Source organism: Pagrus major, chromosome 22, assembly GCF_040436345.1.
Source record: "Pagrus major chromosome 22, Pma_NU_1.0".
NCBI classification, from domain to species: domain Eukaryota; kingdom Metazoa; phylum Chordata; class Actinopteri; order Spariformes; family Sparidae; genus Pagrus; species Pagrus major.
Genome location: NC_133236.1, coordinates 24,751,959 through 24,768,890, shown reverse-complemented (window position 1 = coordinate 24,768,890; position 16,932 = coordinate 24,751,959). Strand labels below are relative to the sequence as shown.

The following is a 16,932-nucleotide window of genomic DNA, read 5'->3' as shown; positions in this document are numbered from 1 at the left end:
ATCCCTTCGTTCTGATTGGATAAAAAAAACAACTCCAACCGACGCCGACAATTCCCGCCCCCTTTTCTAGTTACTTCCGGCGACGCTAGCTTGCGCTCGCTACAGAAATAAACCTCCTTGGTGTGCAGGCAGCGGGCAGAGGGTGTCCGCATTGACTGTGAGCGACAAGCCGGTTCGTGGAGGTCGTGTAGCTCGAGAGAATAGTTTTGTTCGACCTAATAGTGGGTCACAGAAAGACAAAAAAAATTGTCGGCATTTGTGGATTGTCAGGTCTTAGAGGGAGGTGGTGGGAGGGGGGGGCGGGCTCGTAACCTTAGCTAGCCAGTGCAAGCTAACAGAGACGCTAACCGAGAATCTTAATTAAACCATTAGCTAAACAGAAAGGGGCAGTGACAGCTGTACGAAGTAAGAGGTGTTATTCAGACACAGAAGTGCATAGAAGTGCCGAGAGGCCTCTTCAGCTAGCGTGAGGTAACGTTTGGTCCCTAAGCGAGGTGACGTGCAGGAGCGGTGATGGACTTCGTTGCTGGATGCATCGGAGGTAAGTCGGTGTACATCCGCACCTTATCTCCGCATACATGAGTGAGGCACAGCTGCCACAGATCCGGCTTGATTTGAGACATTAAAAGGTTGATGGAGCTGAGGTGAAACGCCAATCTGTTCCTCTGCCTTAGCAGCAAAACACACACACTGATGTGATGCAACTGTGTCACAAGATTGCACGTGCATTTTTCCAAAATTCATCCGCATGTCTGCTCACTAAAGACAATACTGTTAAATCTGATTGCTTTTGACCTGGTGGCGGACTTTGACATTCAATGAGTGTTCACTTGTGACTGTCTCATCCTGCTTCAGGCACAACTAGAATATGATCATGTTAATTTTTAATTCCCTACAGTAGTTTGTATTTCTGATTGCTAAAAAAAAAAGACCATACATGAGTGTTTTGTTGAATAAGTTGACCTTCAAAGACAGAATTCATATCTAATTGAATTCACCAGGTCTGTTTATGTTCAGCGTATATCATATTACAGGGTTTACACGGGGATGATATATGTCTGTCCTTCCTCACAAAGGGTGCTCCAACCTTCAGTATTTCTCCCTCAAACCACCTGCACACCCTGCTGAGAGCTGAAAGCATGCAAACACTACACAAGTGCAACCCGAGCTGGCTGTTCAGAGTTTCCACACAGCACACACCCCTTCTCAGACCAATCCCGTGCAGACCATGTGGTTTCCCACCCTCTCACACCCTCTGTGTTGGAATTCAGGGTGTCATCTACAGTCAAACAGGAAGCTAGTTGTTGCCGTTTAAGATTAGCCCAGTGTGTACTTCAACACTCACCTGAAAAAGAGGACACACTTCAGGGAACAGTTACACCCTGAAATGTGAGGTTAGCAAAGTAGAGTCATTTTTCAAAGCCAGTAAAGTTTAATTTCATGCCAGCGTCCCTCAGACAGCCAAAGATGGGTGTTGTCACACTGAAGAGATTTGTTGTACCAACCATGATGCAACATCCTCCTCTGCTTGTTTTTCCCGTACTCAGATCATACCAGTATTTGGGGTCAATGACCGCTCATCATTGTGTCAAACACACGCCTGTCTGTGTGCTTTTCCTGGCTTACAGCTGGGACTCATCCCCTGATTGGCTCTTTTTACAAATGAGTCAGGTGACGGTGCAGGCGCTTATGTAGGATTAGCCTGCTGTGGTTTGTTTACACGGGTTTGCCAGTAAACTCAAGTTTATTTTTGTTCCAATATGATTTTTACTGTTTTTCCTTTTATGGTCATGTTTTCAACCTTAAAGCAGTCTAATTAAATTTTTAAATTGAACAAATGGCTTATTTTTTCTCAAACAAATTCAATTGGAAACAACTATGTTTGCCAACTTGTGACGGGCTTTTGTAACTGTTTTTGACTTGTTGTTGACTAAAGGACTGATGGAACATAACAGTAATAACATGATCAGGCATTAAAAATAGCAGTCACCAGTTTATGTAAGGGATAATGTTCGACGAGATGTCCGTTAACAGGAATTAACGGACAACCTGGATGACAGAACTGTGGTGTAATGCTATTTTTATTTCAAACTGTTAATTGATAATATAATCATGCAGAGATGTGTGTTTTTCCATTATACAGCAAATTAAATACCTGACGACAAATCAACGCGCAGAATTACACCGATGCCTAAATTATATAAAAGCCATAATAGTGTCATAAAGCAGTGTTAGTCATTGATCTAACACACCCACAGATATTTAAGACAAATTAACATCATCCCATTGCCTGTAAAAACCGTACACAGCTATTTATTTGATTATATAGTTACTTCCTTCCTTTCTGTATATACTCTTAATGCTGTTTGTGGTCAAGTTGGGAACTTTTATACATTTTTAACATGGACTCAGGTGAGAAACCCAAACTGGCATGTGCAACACAAGCCGAGGTTATCTAACTTTCAAAGGCGCCCTAGAGAAAGTTTTAGAGGTTGCTGATGCCCAGCGAGCTGGCTCTGGCTCCGGCTCGATAAGGCAGTGTTACCCTGGAGGAGATGGCAGCGGGCTCTAAAATTACACAACAGTGCCAGCAGCAGGAGCTTTGGCCTTCAAAGAGTAATAGGTCTGATGTGTCATCGGGTCTAGATTCCTTAAAATACTTAGAAAAAGTGGCACGTATGCTGTAACTGTGTGGGCAGTGACAGCTCAACAGAGGTTTGGACCGTCTCAGAGTTACGACTTTATTGGTCTTACAAGTTCAGAACAGAGATTAAAGCTGGATGAGTTGGTATTAAGTTCAACAACCAAGACAACAAAGGTCAAACACAACCAATGTTAATGTTTACACAGATGTCTGAAAAAAAATGGAATAACTCACATACAAGGTAACAACAAGGGTACACTGTTTTCTTTTGATAGAATTAAATATTAATCTTTTATTATGTATTATATTTTATGATTAAGCTGTTTGGAGGCTAAAATCACTCTCTGTGCTTTGCATTTGCAACTTTCTATCAAGACAGATTAATTGATGACAGAGTCAGGATCATTGTCCACTGTATTTTTCTCACTGTTCTTTCCTTTGTCTCCAGGTGCTGCTGGAGTCTTGGTTGGACACCCGTTTGACACAGTAAAGGTGGGCAAAGGTTTTTTTTTCAAGGCACAACGTAATTCCAGAGTTTTAAAACCGCTTTATAGGCCTCTTGAGGTCATTCTTCCATACACACATTCGGGTGTTTGTGAGGCAGTGACCAGTCCACCATATTGTTGGAGGTGCAAATGAGGAGGTCACCGTCGTCAGGTTATCGTTCTTCTTTGTCGCTGCCAGGGCATAATTCATGGTGACATGCTGTAGTGCAGGACCTGCAAGAACTATCATTGAATGAAAGATAAAGACAAGCTGCATCCACTTAAAAAGGCACTTTGGGTCTTGTTTGACACCTCCAACATTATGAACCAGATGAACCAGTTCCAGGCCTCTGGTGTTGTGTATGCTCACTCTCTGACATGCCTTACTGGGACACTTAATTGAATAGAGCCCCCGTTCACATTATCGGCCACACAAGTCATAATGTCTGCCATGAAAAGGGTCTACTGGTTACTCCCTTTACCTCTGTTACGATGGATTGAATGTCAGTAGGGAAACGTTTTCAGGGTGTAACTGTTCACTGAAGTGTGCCCTCTTTTTCCAGGTGAGACTGCAGGTCCAGAGTGTCGATAAGCCTCTGTACCGTGGGACGTATCACTGCTTCCAGTCCATCATACGGCAGGAGTCGGTACGTGAATGAATTCAATTGAAAATCTAATGCTAATATGCACAGTCAGCAGTATTACCGATACATGCTTATGGCAGTGTTATAGGTTCCCAAAAAGTTGGGATGCTGTGTAAAACAAATAAAACAGAATGTGATGGTTTGCTACTATTTTTTTTTATATGCACAGAACAGTACAAAAACAATATATTTAATGTTTTCCCTCGTCAACCTCATCAATTTTTGTAACTATATGAGTATTTTGAATTTCAAACAAAATGTGACAGGGTCAACAAAAGTTTAAAGGAGTCGAGTAATGATCCAGAAATACCTGTTTGGAACATTCCACAGGTTATTACCCGTTTTAGGCTGTAGATCTGTGAGCTGTCTGCTCTTGATGACATGTACAGTATGTAATATTTGTCTTTGACAGAATCTATATTTAGTGAGGTCCAGTGAGCGTGGCAGGACCCAGATAGCTGTTATGGTCTGTGAGGTCAGAGTGACCCGATAGTAGAGTTACGTCACTCTTGGTCTTATGACTGAAGGCAGGACCTTCAGATGTGAGGCCAAAGTAAGGGACAGTTTGAGTGGGGGGTAGCATGTAGTTTTACTGAATGTGGTCAGACTTGTTTGGTTAACTTTTGCTTTTCCCCGTTGACCTGATGAAACTTTCTTTTCTCTCATAGCGACAAAGATGACTATTTTCAGCCTGAGAAGTGAATTTAAAAATCTCATTCACATCATAGGATTCGTTATTTAAATCATCTTAATATCTCCCCTTACCATTACCCTTTTATGCAGAGAAAAAAGGTTAAGCCAGACCTGTTTCACCTGTTTCTAGGGCCATTATTTAAGTAGCCTCAGGTATTTACACATTTTTCTGCCTCCGCGTCAGTGATGGTTGCAGCCGTACATACAGTACATAGTTGGGTTGTTCATACATACGTGTTTCTGTTCATCCCATTCTTTTGAAAGCGAACATCCACTTGGACATTTTGCTGTCAAAGATTAAATCCCTTTGATGTCACAAAACACATTTTTTAGCTGTAACTCAAGATCGACACTTGTTATCTTCAAAGTCTTCACTATAAATATATATATATGTTATATGAGCCGGGACAGACATCGATGTGAACTTCAAATTGATGAGGCATCCAACTGCGAGGCCGGTAGTTTTAGTTTCACTTACTGCAGTAAAGAAAAGTATTATAGAAAGGCAAAAATGGCCATGCTGAAAAGATGAAGTAACTGTAGAGGCTGGTCTTATACTGTATAGAGCAACAAAGATAAAAGGGAGTTTATGAAAGGAGAAAGAGTCTCTTATTGTGATGGAAGCACAAGTGATCCATGCTGTGAGAGTTCCACTGAAATCCTTTTCTCCTGATGCTGGCTGGTTCTGAAAACACCACATGTGGGATAACCTGCTTTTTAAAATATTATATAATTATGTTATTATAGCACATATTTGTGTATTTAGGGTTATGTAACTAAAAGACGAAGTTAAAAGAGATGCTAAATTTAACCCAAGTTGCTGACCAACACTGAATGTTCTCATTAGTTTAAAAGAAAAGTGAGCCCCTGGGTGCTGGTGATTTAATTTTATGGTGGTGGTTGTCTAATGTGATGTCTCTTACCCTCTCCACAGGTATTTGGTTTGTATAAAGGCATTGGATCCCCCATGATGGGACTCACATTCATCAATGCTATAGTGTTTGGTGTTCAGGGAAACACCATGCGGCTGCTGGGAGTTGACACCCCCGCAAACCAGTTCTTTGCTGGTGCGGCAGCAGGCGCCATCCAGTGTGTCATCTGCTGCCCCATGGAGCTGGCTAAAACCCGCATGCAAATGCAGGGTACCGGAGAGAAGAAGTCCACCAGGAAGCTGTACAAGAACTCCCTGGACTGCTTGGCACGCATCTACAACCGGGAAGGTCTGCGAGGCGTAAACAGAGGCATGGTGACCACGCTTATCCGCGAGACACCTGGCTTCGGCGTGTACTTCCTGTCCTACGATGTGTTGACGCGCAGCCTCGGCTGCGAGCCAGACGACCGTTTCATGATCCCCAAACTGCTGTTTGCAGGGGGCATGGCTGGCATCGCCTCCTGGCTTTCCACCTACCCCGTGGACGTGATCAAATCACGGCTGCAGGCAGATGGAGTGGGTGGGGTCAACCAGTACAGCAGCATCGCTGACTGCGTACGACAGAGCGTCAGGAGAGAGGGCTACATGGTGTTCACAAGAGGCCTCACCTCCACGCTGCTACGAGCCTTCCCTGTGAATGCAGCTACCTTCGCCACCGTCACCCTCATCCTCATGTACGCCCGAGGGGTGGAGGTAGGACCTAAAGACTGTGAGCCGGTTCAGCCAAGCCACCATGCACAGATCCAGCAGCAGGCCCAGCCCTCCAGCCTGTGACGGCACAGAGGGGCTCACCCTCAACCTGGGCACTTTACAAGAGCGTGGGAAGACAAAACATACATAAGGACCCTTAATTACTGTCAGATCAGTCATTCCCAATTTTAAGTCAGATTGTGCCCGGTTTATATAAACTTTCATGTCAAAAAGGAAGCAAAGGAAAAACATATTTTTATTTTAGCACTAGTTTAAGTTTCTGGTTTGCCTCTGAAGATGCAGACTTGTAAAGGGGATGGTGTTACCTCTATTGAGAGAGGAGCTATGAGATTCATGACAGTTTTTATCTGCAGCTTTTATCTGTGAGAAACCTCTTTTATGAGACGGATCTTGTTATAGAACGGATGGTGAAGGTAGTGTGCTCACTGTAGACACTGATGGTTGTCTCTCTCTTTCTCGATGACATATATCTTGAAACGTGCAGTGTTTAACTGCACCTGTATATATCACTGATTTTGATTCTTTTACGTACGTTGGAAATGTTTTTCCTGCCTTATAAGATTGGTGTAAGGAAGCTGAAGCAGCTGTTTGTACCTAAACTGTATCCTCTGAAGAGCGAGGCAAGAAAGAGAGAAGGAATGTAGCATTTGATAAGTGCGCAGAACTTATCACTTGTGTGTGTTTTCTAACCAAAACAACAAACTGCAGCTATAATCGAATCGTCACTAAAGCACTGTTAGTCCACACAGGACAGGTGAACAGAATCCACTGGTCTGTAAGGCTGATTAGGGACCGAGTGCAAAGTGTGTTTGTGTGGATCGGGATCATAGATGGCACTATGTTTTATGTCTTGTTTGGTTGTTCGTCTGGCATGTTGTGTTTTACTGAGTAATGCGAAGTTTTGTCATTGTGACTTTACTACTGTATTAAAGGCCTGATCCAGAGGCGGAACATTTTGTAAAAAGAATGGGTTTTTTTTATTGTTTTTTTTTTATTTGTATATTTAAACATATATATTTTAAAGCTGTTCATGATACATTACTGCAGGGTCAAAAGATAATGCTAGCGGGATCCTTCAAAGTTTTCAAAGGAGTTGAAACTGAGGGGCCAACAAATTTAAAGCTGTTGTAAGAGTTGACTTTTCGGCAGTCCCCTCCCTCCTCTCCCTCCTCTCCCTCCTCTCCAGATCACCCTTCTTGCACCACTCCAGCGTGTTTTTTTTTCTTCGCTTGCCGTGTTTGGTAGTATAAGCACTCACTGGGATTGCTGGAATTGGAAGCTTACCTTTTCCGCCATTGCCCATAAACCGCAGGATCCTGCTCTCTGCATGTGCACGAGCAGACAGGACCGCCTCTTTATGGCGTTCTCTGTCCTGATTGGATAAAATGAGCAGGGATACCAGATAATTTATTTTCTCTTTTAGGGCATGAGCAGGGAGAGGAGAGGAGAGACATTGGTTACTGAACAAACACTCTATTACAGTGATTACTGTTGGAATACAGAGATATTTAACACCTTTTTTAATAAGAAAATAACGCTTACAGCAGCTTTAACTTTATCTCAAATTTGAATGTGGGACCCATAATTGCCCTCCAGGGGTCACTGTGGCCGTCTGAGATGGTTTCAATTGCATTCTGATCGGGCAAATTTGAATAAAATTGATTGGACCCTCAAGCACTGAAACATTTTGGTATTAGGCAACCTGCATTATGAGAAAATACCAAATGCTGCTTCATGTTTCAACTAGAGTCTGAGGAATTAAAAACTGACCCTTTAAATGGTGCAGAAAACATAATTTCTTGATTTTAGTTTCTGTTTATTGAGCAAACAGACCTGCATTAAGTGTTCCTGTGGAAGATTTTGAAGGTATTACTTCCCTCAACTTGACCAATGTGTATTTGTGTGTACATTATACTGTACCTAATCTGGATCAGGGCTTTAATTAGACATATTCATTTTTGAAATGACTATATTATATTAATAATGTACAAATATTGTTAATGAGTGGGAATTGTCTGCTTTCCTGCATGTGTGTGATCAGTATCAGATGACTTTTGTCTGCATTTTCTGCCTGAATGTTGAATTTCTCGCTGTAAAGCAATCTCCCGTACAAATGCATACGTGTCAGTACAGCTGATGATCTGTTCTGCTGAGTGCTTTCTGAGCTTTGTCTGAAGATGTAAAAGCTTGCAAGCAAATCAAACTACTGTTGTCATGAAGATATTAGAAAGGAGGGGAATCCCAGATGCACTAAAACCCTCAGTGTGTTGAATGTATCATACCTGTGGTCGCTCACAGGTGTTCGGACCTGTTCGGGAATCTTGTTAATCAAATGTTACCAGTTTGAGTCGTTCAAAGCAGCCGAGAGACACTTGACAGTCTCTCGTGTTTTGTTTTCTGGCTCGATGGCGGGCGGTGATGACAAATCGAAGTGGAAAAAAGTGCAAAGGGATGTTTGATCTGTCTGTAGAAGCTGCTTGTGTTTAATCAGTAATTCCACCTCTTGAACTGTTACCTCCTACTAAAAGGTCTAAAACTCGGCAAATTGCCATTTGACAGCTAATATTTAGTCCTGCTGATGTGAAAGATGCAATATGTACAGGATGTAACTTTATTAATGTGAGATCATTTTGAAGTGGCACTGTAAATATATATATATATATATATTATATATAAACATACATATATAACATATATTTTTCAGTCTAAAGTAGTCGTGTGGTTCCCTGAATGTCTTGAGTTTGAGCAGTTTTCAAAGTCTCTATTTGACCAGTTTGAGTTGTTACACTGGAGAGATTTTACCTGAAAAACTGAGATATTTTTGTAACATAGTCAAACTTAACCTGTTTGTCTAGATTTGTCACTGAAGATCTGTACAAATGGGTAAATAAAAATGAATTCAGCAGCTGCTTGTTTGTTTTCAATCTAACCCTCTCTGATGTTGTACGAATGCACAGAATGTATTGTTCTTGTTGATTATGATAGCAGATCCCATAAATAACAAATTATGACATTTACGGCCTGCTCCCTGTAACACCCATGTAAAAAAAACATGGGAGTCGCAGCTGTTATACTAGTTTGGTGACCGGTTTTGGAAACATGACAGGAAAGAGGAAAGGAAGAGGTGAAGATTAAACAAGTTACCTAAACAACAAACAATGAATTGTATCAAGGCAGGGACGAGCTCGAGCTGTAAGCTTTTATTTTTGATTATCTTTTAACTCACTGCAGTGCCGCCATTACGTTAGATGAAACAACTGGGCACCTGATCACTGTGAAGTTATAAAATGTACTAATAGAAAACAGCTAAAGTCATTGTTGGTGATTAATTGTGTCTCATCAATTTAGATATTTAGTTAGATTTATTGGCTATTTTGGTCATTTTCAATTTGAAATGTTGGCAAATATGTATTTTTAGCCAAAAGTCTACACAATACATCACAAACCTGTGCCACAAAGCTATTCATGATTCAAATAAGTGACCCGGGGCTAAATGCTTCCTCTGTATGAAACTGCAAAATGTAGGTAGAACCGTAATGTTTCTCACGCCAGTATAGCCAGATGAAAGTATCAAACCACCTGTCAAAAGGTACTGGTAATACAGGAATCGGTCGCATCTACTGCAGGCAAGAACCCACAAACCATTGTTTAAACTGTCCCACCCACATTTTAAATGCTTCCTCCGCCCATGAAAAAATAAAACCACATCTAATCAACTGATAAGGCTTAATGAGGTCTTATTGTTCACTGCTGAACATGAGACCAATGTGTCCAATTAGTGTAATAAACTTCCTAGTTTTAGTTTTGCATGTAGCACAACCATTTCCCACGACCCCCCTTTCAAGTATCTTTTAACAAACGTACAAAATGTTTGTTATCATCATATGTAGTGTCAGCTGGGTGATACTTGTTTGCAGATGGCTGTATGCATTTAGAGATTGTTGGGACACATCTTCAAATATAAATAGGCACAAACGCATTGCGATACAGTTACACAACTCTCCACTCACATTTGTAAATAATAAATGTAAATAGCTACAGTAAAAGCCTCATAAAGATTCATATTGTCACATGAAGAACAAGAACAGTGACTGTGGTTTTAACCACTGAACCAAAGCGCCATCTGGTGATGGGTGGTGGTAAATGCAACGACGTCTTAAAAGGGTCATCAAGTTCATCCACATTAAGATAAATAAAGGAAGTGAGAAAGAAAGGAAGAAAGAAAGAAAGAAAATCATATTGTAATCTTCTCTGGAGACCTCAGTTGAGTGATGCTTAACATCAGTCTGAAATTTAAATCCTTATAGTTTTACTTACAAAATTCATTCTATCCATCAGACTAAAGAACATTTAGTTAACAGAGAGCTGTTTGTGCTACGGTTGCCAACAACCCTCAGCAAAATACAAATACACACTCGATCATCACACTTTCTCTTGCATTCTGCAGTTTACTAAAACCCTCACTGACCCATTTATCATCTTCTGAACGGTCATCTCTCTTCACAGGACTCACAGGAGAGAGGAACAGTCCGTCCTCATCAATAAACGTCTTTTCAAATCTCATGAAAAGAGCTGTCAGCCTCAAACAAAAGACAGAACACCGACCAGCACTGCTGAAGGTCGGAAAGTTTTTTAGTTAGACATCGTGTTGAGCCCACAACGCTCTGTATGATAGACAGCAGTGCAAACCTCGAGTGGATGACTTTTGCTGTCAATAATTTTGTTTTAGACCATCTCCACATTTTCACTTTTAACTGCAGAGTCCATGCTTTCATATTACATTTCTAAGGTCGCTGGACATCACAGCTCGCAACAACATCCTGTGAGTAGGAGCCGCTGTTTAAAGATACAATATCTAACATCTCCTTATTTAAAGTGTCTAAAAATAACCCGACCTCTGTCACATATTTTGTTGAGTTGCGAACTTACATTATCCCTAATGTCTAATTTTCATCGGCAGTGGTGGTTATTTAACAATAAAGACAGCAACTCCCATGATGCCACACTACTTCACAACATCATCATACTAAATCCTGTGTTTTCATTCTTTTGATTCAGGGACCCCTGGCAGCAGATATGTGTTCAAATCTTCTTCTTCTTCTTCTTGTCTTCTCCGTCATCACCAGCATCTGTTAAGGTTTTCCACATCAGGTTGGTTGAGGATGTTGGCAAATGCAGGAAGTGACGCTTCAGTTGACCAACGCTGAGGGTAACAACACTGAACCTCAAGTGTCCTTTTCATAACGCACAGATTCGCATGCAGGATGGCTGGAATCGCCAACAATCTCACGAGGCTGCTGCTGCTTTCTTTTATCAGAACAGGCAAGTGAAGCGTCGACACAATCTCATCCTGTGATCTTGGTTTTTTCTAATCTTATCTTGAACATTCCCTATTTATCTTTCTTTTCTCAGGCGTAGACGGGGATGGTGGTCTGTTATTTGTGGGACAGAGCTATAACATTATGTTTCCATGTGAAAAAAGTTTAGTCTGCTTTCATTTATGGCACTTCAGCACAGGAGAAACAAGTGCAGACATTGCCATGGCCATTATTGGAGAGACCCATAAAGCTAAATCAGAGGATGAGGGCTCTGAATGCTCCGTGCAAATCAAGGATCTCACAGAGGAGGAAGTCGGACGTCATCGCTGCCAACAAAGGACAGATGACTCCTCTCCCTACATAGGTGAGCGCTGTAAAGATTAAAACTGTATTGCTGTGTGGGTTGTTATATAATCCATTTCACCTGGTAATGATAAGGCAGAAAAAGACACTCAAAAAACATACATTTATTCTTGATTTCAGCCCCTGCAACCACCCAAGAGTTCAACCTCATGCCTGGCAAAACGGTGTCACTGCAGTGTGTTCTCCTCAGCTACGTACAGATGGGACACTGCGATACACAGCAGCAACAGGTCAGCGTGACGTGGGTGGATGAAACCGGCGCTGAGATACAAGAGGACTCGCAACATCAGATAATACAGCAGATCTCTTGTGATATAACTCTGACTGTCACCTTTCAAAGTCCTCAAGTCAGGAAGTTTAGGTGCCGGGCGGCTGTGGACGGACAAGTCCAGACTTCAGCAGAGCTGCGGGTCAGAGTCCCAGGTCTGTACCACCGATCCTGACCAGTTGACTTCAAGGTGGTGAGCGCAAAGAACGAATAATAACAAATGTTAATTTCTTTGTAGCTCTTAAAGGGAGAGGACGAGGATTGATCGTGGATCTGGCACCTGAAGATCAAGGTACGTAAACCAGTGATACTACCATGACAGCAAAAATGTAGAAATTGAAGTAAAAATGAAACAGAATAAACATTGATATATGTTTTATTTCGTTTTATTTTTTTCTGCCAGAAACATCAGGCAGGCCAAATTGCACCTTATGGCGGGCCAATTAGGGGCCACAGGCCTCGATTTGGGAGGCCCTGGTTTAAAAACAAAAACACTGAGGGGCAGTAGTTTTAATTTAATCTAAATATTAAAAGAAGAATTTGACATTTTGGTAAATAAACTTTCACTGTCTTGCCAAGAGTTCAATAAGAGGATGGCCACCACTCTCATATCTGTCTGTTTAACGTAAGGCCGGAGACAAGCGATGGTTATCTTAGCTTAGCAGGAAGTCACTGCACCTGGCCAAGAAATACTCCTGCACACAACCTATAACTTTACAACTAACCATAAAACTACCTGCCGTTTTTACTCTTCGTTTTAAGCGAAATTTAAAAAATGAAATATAACATGTCATACTGTGAGCTTTAGGTGATTTTTTCCCCTTTTGATAGAACCAAGCTGGCTGTTTCCCCTTCTTTACAGTTAGCTAAGCTAAGCTAACTGGCTGGTGGCTGTAGCTTAGTGTAGAGTGGTATCAATCTTCTCGTCTTAACTCTCAGACTAATCCTTAAAGGTTAGATACGGTTTGATGCTTGGTCATTATTATGTTAAATGATGACGTCCATTTGGATTTTCAGGTAACAACCAGGACCTGACGGGCGCAGCTGTGGGGGTGGTGGGATGTGTGGTTTTGACTGCGCTGGTTGCAGCGTTTGTTGTGAACAAAAGAAGAACAAGTGAGTCCTCCTAAACATCCTGAACTTATAGAAAATGGTCTGTGAAAATCGCTCAAATGGTCAATTGTCACATACCTGTTAACCACACATGAAACTATACACGCACCTCCAAACATGCGTCAACAGAACCACAGGTCACATTGCACCACTGTATGTACTGTGTGGTTTTTGACGCAATCATAGGGGAGATGTGCTAATATCCTGCAAGTTGTGCCTCCACTGTTCCAACACAATTTGTTGTAAAATATAAATGTGTGCACTTGTTTTTATTTTTATTTTCAGGAAACCAGCTGACTGATGAGTCAAGTAACACGACCAGCACCAACAATGTGAGTCAATTCTTATTCAAGAACACACACAGGAAATTCTTTTTGTGCTTTTGGCTGCTTTGAAAGTTAATGTTGAATGTGTGTTTTTAGGTAACGAGTGAGGACGATGTGATCTACGCTGACATTGTTCTACCCGTCGGCTCTGACTGTGTGTGGACCTACGAGAGCGAGACCACTGAATACGCCTGCGTCCGGTACAGATAGTCTGCTGTGCACATTCTGAATTGCAGTGTAACTTTTCTTTGTTTGTGAGCTCCGACTGTGTCACTGCTGTGTATTTGACTGTGATTTCCTCCGAATCATATCCCGTTTTATAACTCTCAGCACATTTTGAACCTCATGTGTATTTTGCCCTTTGACTTGGCCATTTTGCATTTTAATTATGGAAAATGTTAAATGAAGTCTACCTCACTACATGTTACTTACATTTGACTGTACGTATTTCTTGACTCTCTATCAGATGTAAATGTATATACGAGTATGTAGCCTATTCGCTGAAATCGGCATCCATTGTCGTTCATGGTGTTTCTTTTTGTTTTATTTTCAAAACTGTATTCAAGTCTACAATAAATCCAAAGATGACAAACTCGATCTTTAAGTCTGCACTATCTTGGACAAAAACCTGCCATTCTGCTTGCATAAACATGCCGAGTTAAATTCTGTTTGGAGCCGGCTTCAGTCTCAGTACACACACAGTCACACCTGCACACACACACACACACACACACACACACACACACACACACACACACACACACACACACACACACAGACACACACACACACACATACATACAAGCAGACACACTCAGTCACAGCAGGTGAGAGACTGCCGGAGCCGGTCCCAGCGTTGCTCTATTTGCATTTTAAATGTTGCAGCCAGCCCACTACTGTGTTCACAGTGCAGCGCAGCACAGCTAATCTACACACCTAAGGTGTGTGATTGGCTACAGCCAAGAGTCTGAGGGGGTTGAAGAGATGGTGCAGACACAAGAAAGGGGGAGATGAATAAAGTGGAGCGGCTGCACTGGCATAGGTTACAGTCGCTTGATGCATATCACGTGAAGTGGAGGCAAATATGCTTACACGATCGAGAATATGTTTATTTCTTGATTTTGTATTTCAAAAACATGCAAAGGAGGAGAGTAGACAGGTTTTTTTTTCTCCAATTTGTTTACAGCATTACAGTGAGAGGAAGATGAAGGCAAAGAGGGATGTAAGAGAGAGTAAGATTTAAACACTGTAAAGGATATCAAAGTACATAAACTATCCCTGAACTCACACTCAAATCAAAAGACCCTGCTCACCTCCATGCTGATGGAAAGTCAGGTGAAGTTTCGTACTCAACAAAACATTTCTGGAGCTTCACAGCAAAACATTGTTGCAGCATTCTCCTAAACAACTGAAGTAGATGGGGACTTGTTTTAAAATGGGGGGAAAAAAATGCTCTTCCAGCAGAATCCAAGTCTACGAAAGGCCAGAGATCCCAAATTGATTTGTAAAGACGTTATTTAAACCCTTTCTTAAGTCTTAATCACTGTAGCTACTCAGCTGAAAGGGTTAGCGTGCAGAAGTGGGTGCATGAGCTTGGAGACTAGTCCAGAGACTTGGACTACGCAGGATGAGCTGTATGAAGCCATTTTGTTTAGGTTTTTTGGCTGTTTTCTCACATTTTAAAACAAATCCCAGAGTGTTTAACAGAATGCTGCAACGCTGTTTTGCTGTGAACTCCAAAAATGTTTTGCTGGCTACAAACTACAAGAGGGTGAAAAGATAATGAATGAATTTTTCCTTTAATGAAACAATTGACTAGATAAATTTGGCTTTTAAAGGGGCACTCTGTAGTTTTGGAGAAGAAATTCAAACTCAGAATTTTAATATTTACAATATTAATGAGGTGATAATACAAACTCAGAAATATTTATTCTTTCCATCACTGTATAAACAAGCTGTTCTAAGAGGAAAATAAGGTCCCCAGAACACTGTTTGAGGCTAGAAGGGTGGCAGGGTCCGCCACATATAAACAAAGTGAAACAGTATGAAACTGTGTTGTCCTTTAAGGTCAGTTTGTTTATTCAGTCATGAAAACAAAGGCGGTTAGTTTATATAGTTTGTTTAGTCGTAAAGATCTTTCTCTTCTGATTAAAAAGTATTTCCTAAAACTACATAGTGCACCTTTAAAATGAAAAGTACACTGATGGAGTGTGACCTCTCTTACACTCCACTCCTCAAACACTTCCTTTGACTGTTTTCCGATACCATTTCATCATCGTTTGAGATTTTACACCAAGTCAAAGGCGATCTTGTTGCTCGTGTCTCAGCAGACTTTCAAGTGACTTCTGAGAGATTTGAAAAGGCGGCAAGTGAAGGAAGCTCTTCATTAAAGAGGGAGAGCTCTGTGCTCACACACGTGTTACCATACCTCTTAACAAGTGGGTGTCTACATTATCTCAGCTTGCAACGTCAGAAATACAAACCAGTGGTGTGGTGGAATTGTGCCCATTCTTCTGTAAACCCCCCAACACACACAATCGCACTGATAAGCTTCAGGTCGAAGCCTTGAACCCCGGTGAACTCAGGCACCAGCTTGTCTGCCAAAGCGGTGCTCGGAGTGGACGGATCAGCGGGGGCCAAATGCTGCTCTCCACCCTGGTGTGTGAGTGTGCTCGGGGTATACAGTAATAGAGGCGAGGCGGTGTGGGGGTTGGGGGACAGTGGCTGGGATTGTTGTGCGTGTGTGGAACAAAAGGCCTTGATGACTGAAATCCTGCAAAAGGCAGGAGAGGAGGTGTTAAAAGTGATACAGTGGAGGAACGAGCAGACATGGAGCTCAGGAGCCCTTCTCTCCTCTCATAAAGTCCACACCCTGTCTGCACATCTAATCCGCAAAACCTGAAGTAGAAAGTGGCTGACTTGAAGAAAGAAATACAAAACTGTAGTGCAAGTTCATTGTTCCAGATGTTTCTTAGACTATATTCTCGCCATTAAGGAGGGATTTCATCAAGTTTAACAAGCAATACAGTTACAAATCTAGGCAAAATATCATTTGTGCAACCAAATGAGAGCAAAGACGCAAGAAAAGTGCAAAAAATAATCAAGATTGTTCTGGAAGCACTTGACAAATAACCTTGGAAGTGACCTGTGGACATCTGGATTTGGCTTTGACAAAAGGAAAAGCAGAAAAAAACAAAACACAGTGATAAAAGCTAAAAGCACCGATACCTGTTAACCTACAGGCTGCCTCTGTGGGCCCCTGATGACACGTTGGCTTTTGTTAACACTTCACATTGAAATTGACCCTGGCTGGAGTCTACTGGAGGAGGAGGGAGGAGGAGGAGGAGGAGGAGGTGTTTCTTGACGGCAGGGACAAAAAAAAGCGAATCGACGATTGACAATTTCCTGGAGGGAGGTGCTGCTTATCACTCCCAAA

At 41.7% G+C, this 16,932-nt stretch overlaps 1 protein-coding gene across 2 annotated transcripts; it reads left to right on the top strand.

Moving 5' to 3' along the window:
• Positions 1-284: 284 nt before the first annotated feature.
• slc25a29 (solute carrier family 25 member 29) lies at positions 285-9,017 on the top strand. Of its 2 annotated transcripts, XM_073493066.1 has the most exons (4): positions 285-541; positions 3,093-3,136; positions 3,693-3,776; positions 5,401-9,017. In XM_073493066.1, the coding sequence occupies exons 1-4, from the start codon at positions 514-516 to the stop codon at positions 6,169-6,171; spliced, it is 927 nt and encodes a 308-aa protein (XP_073349167.1). In that variant the 5' UTR covers positions 285-513; the 3' UTR covers positions 6,172-9,017. The 2 variants fall into 2 exon arrangements, with proteins under 2 accessions (XP_073349167.1, XP_073349166.1); XM_073493065.1 differs by lacking the exon at positions 285-541 and having other exon boundaries at positions 3,003-3,136.
• Positions 9,018-16,932: the final 7,915 nt, after the last annotated feature.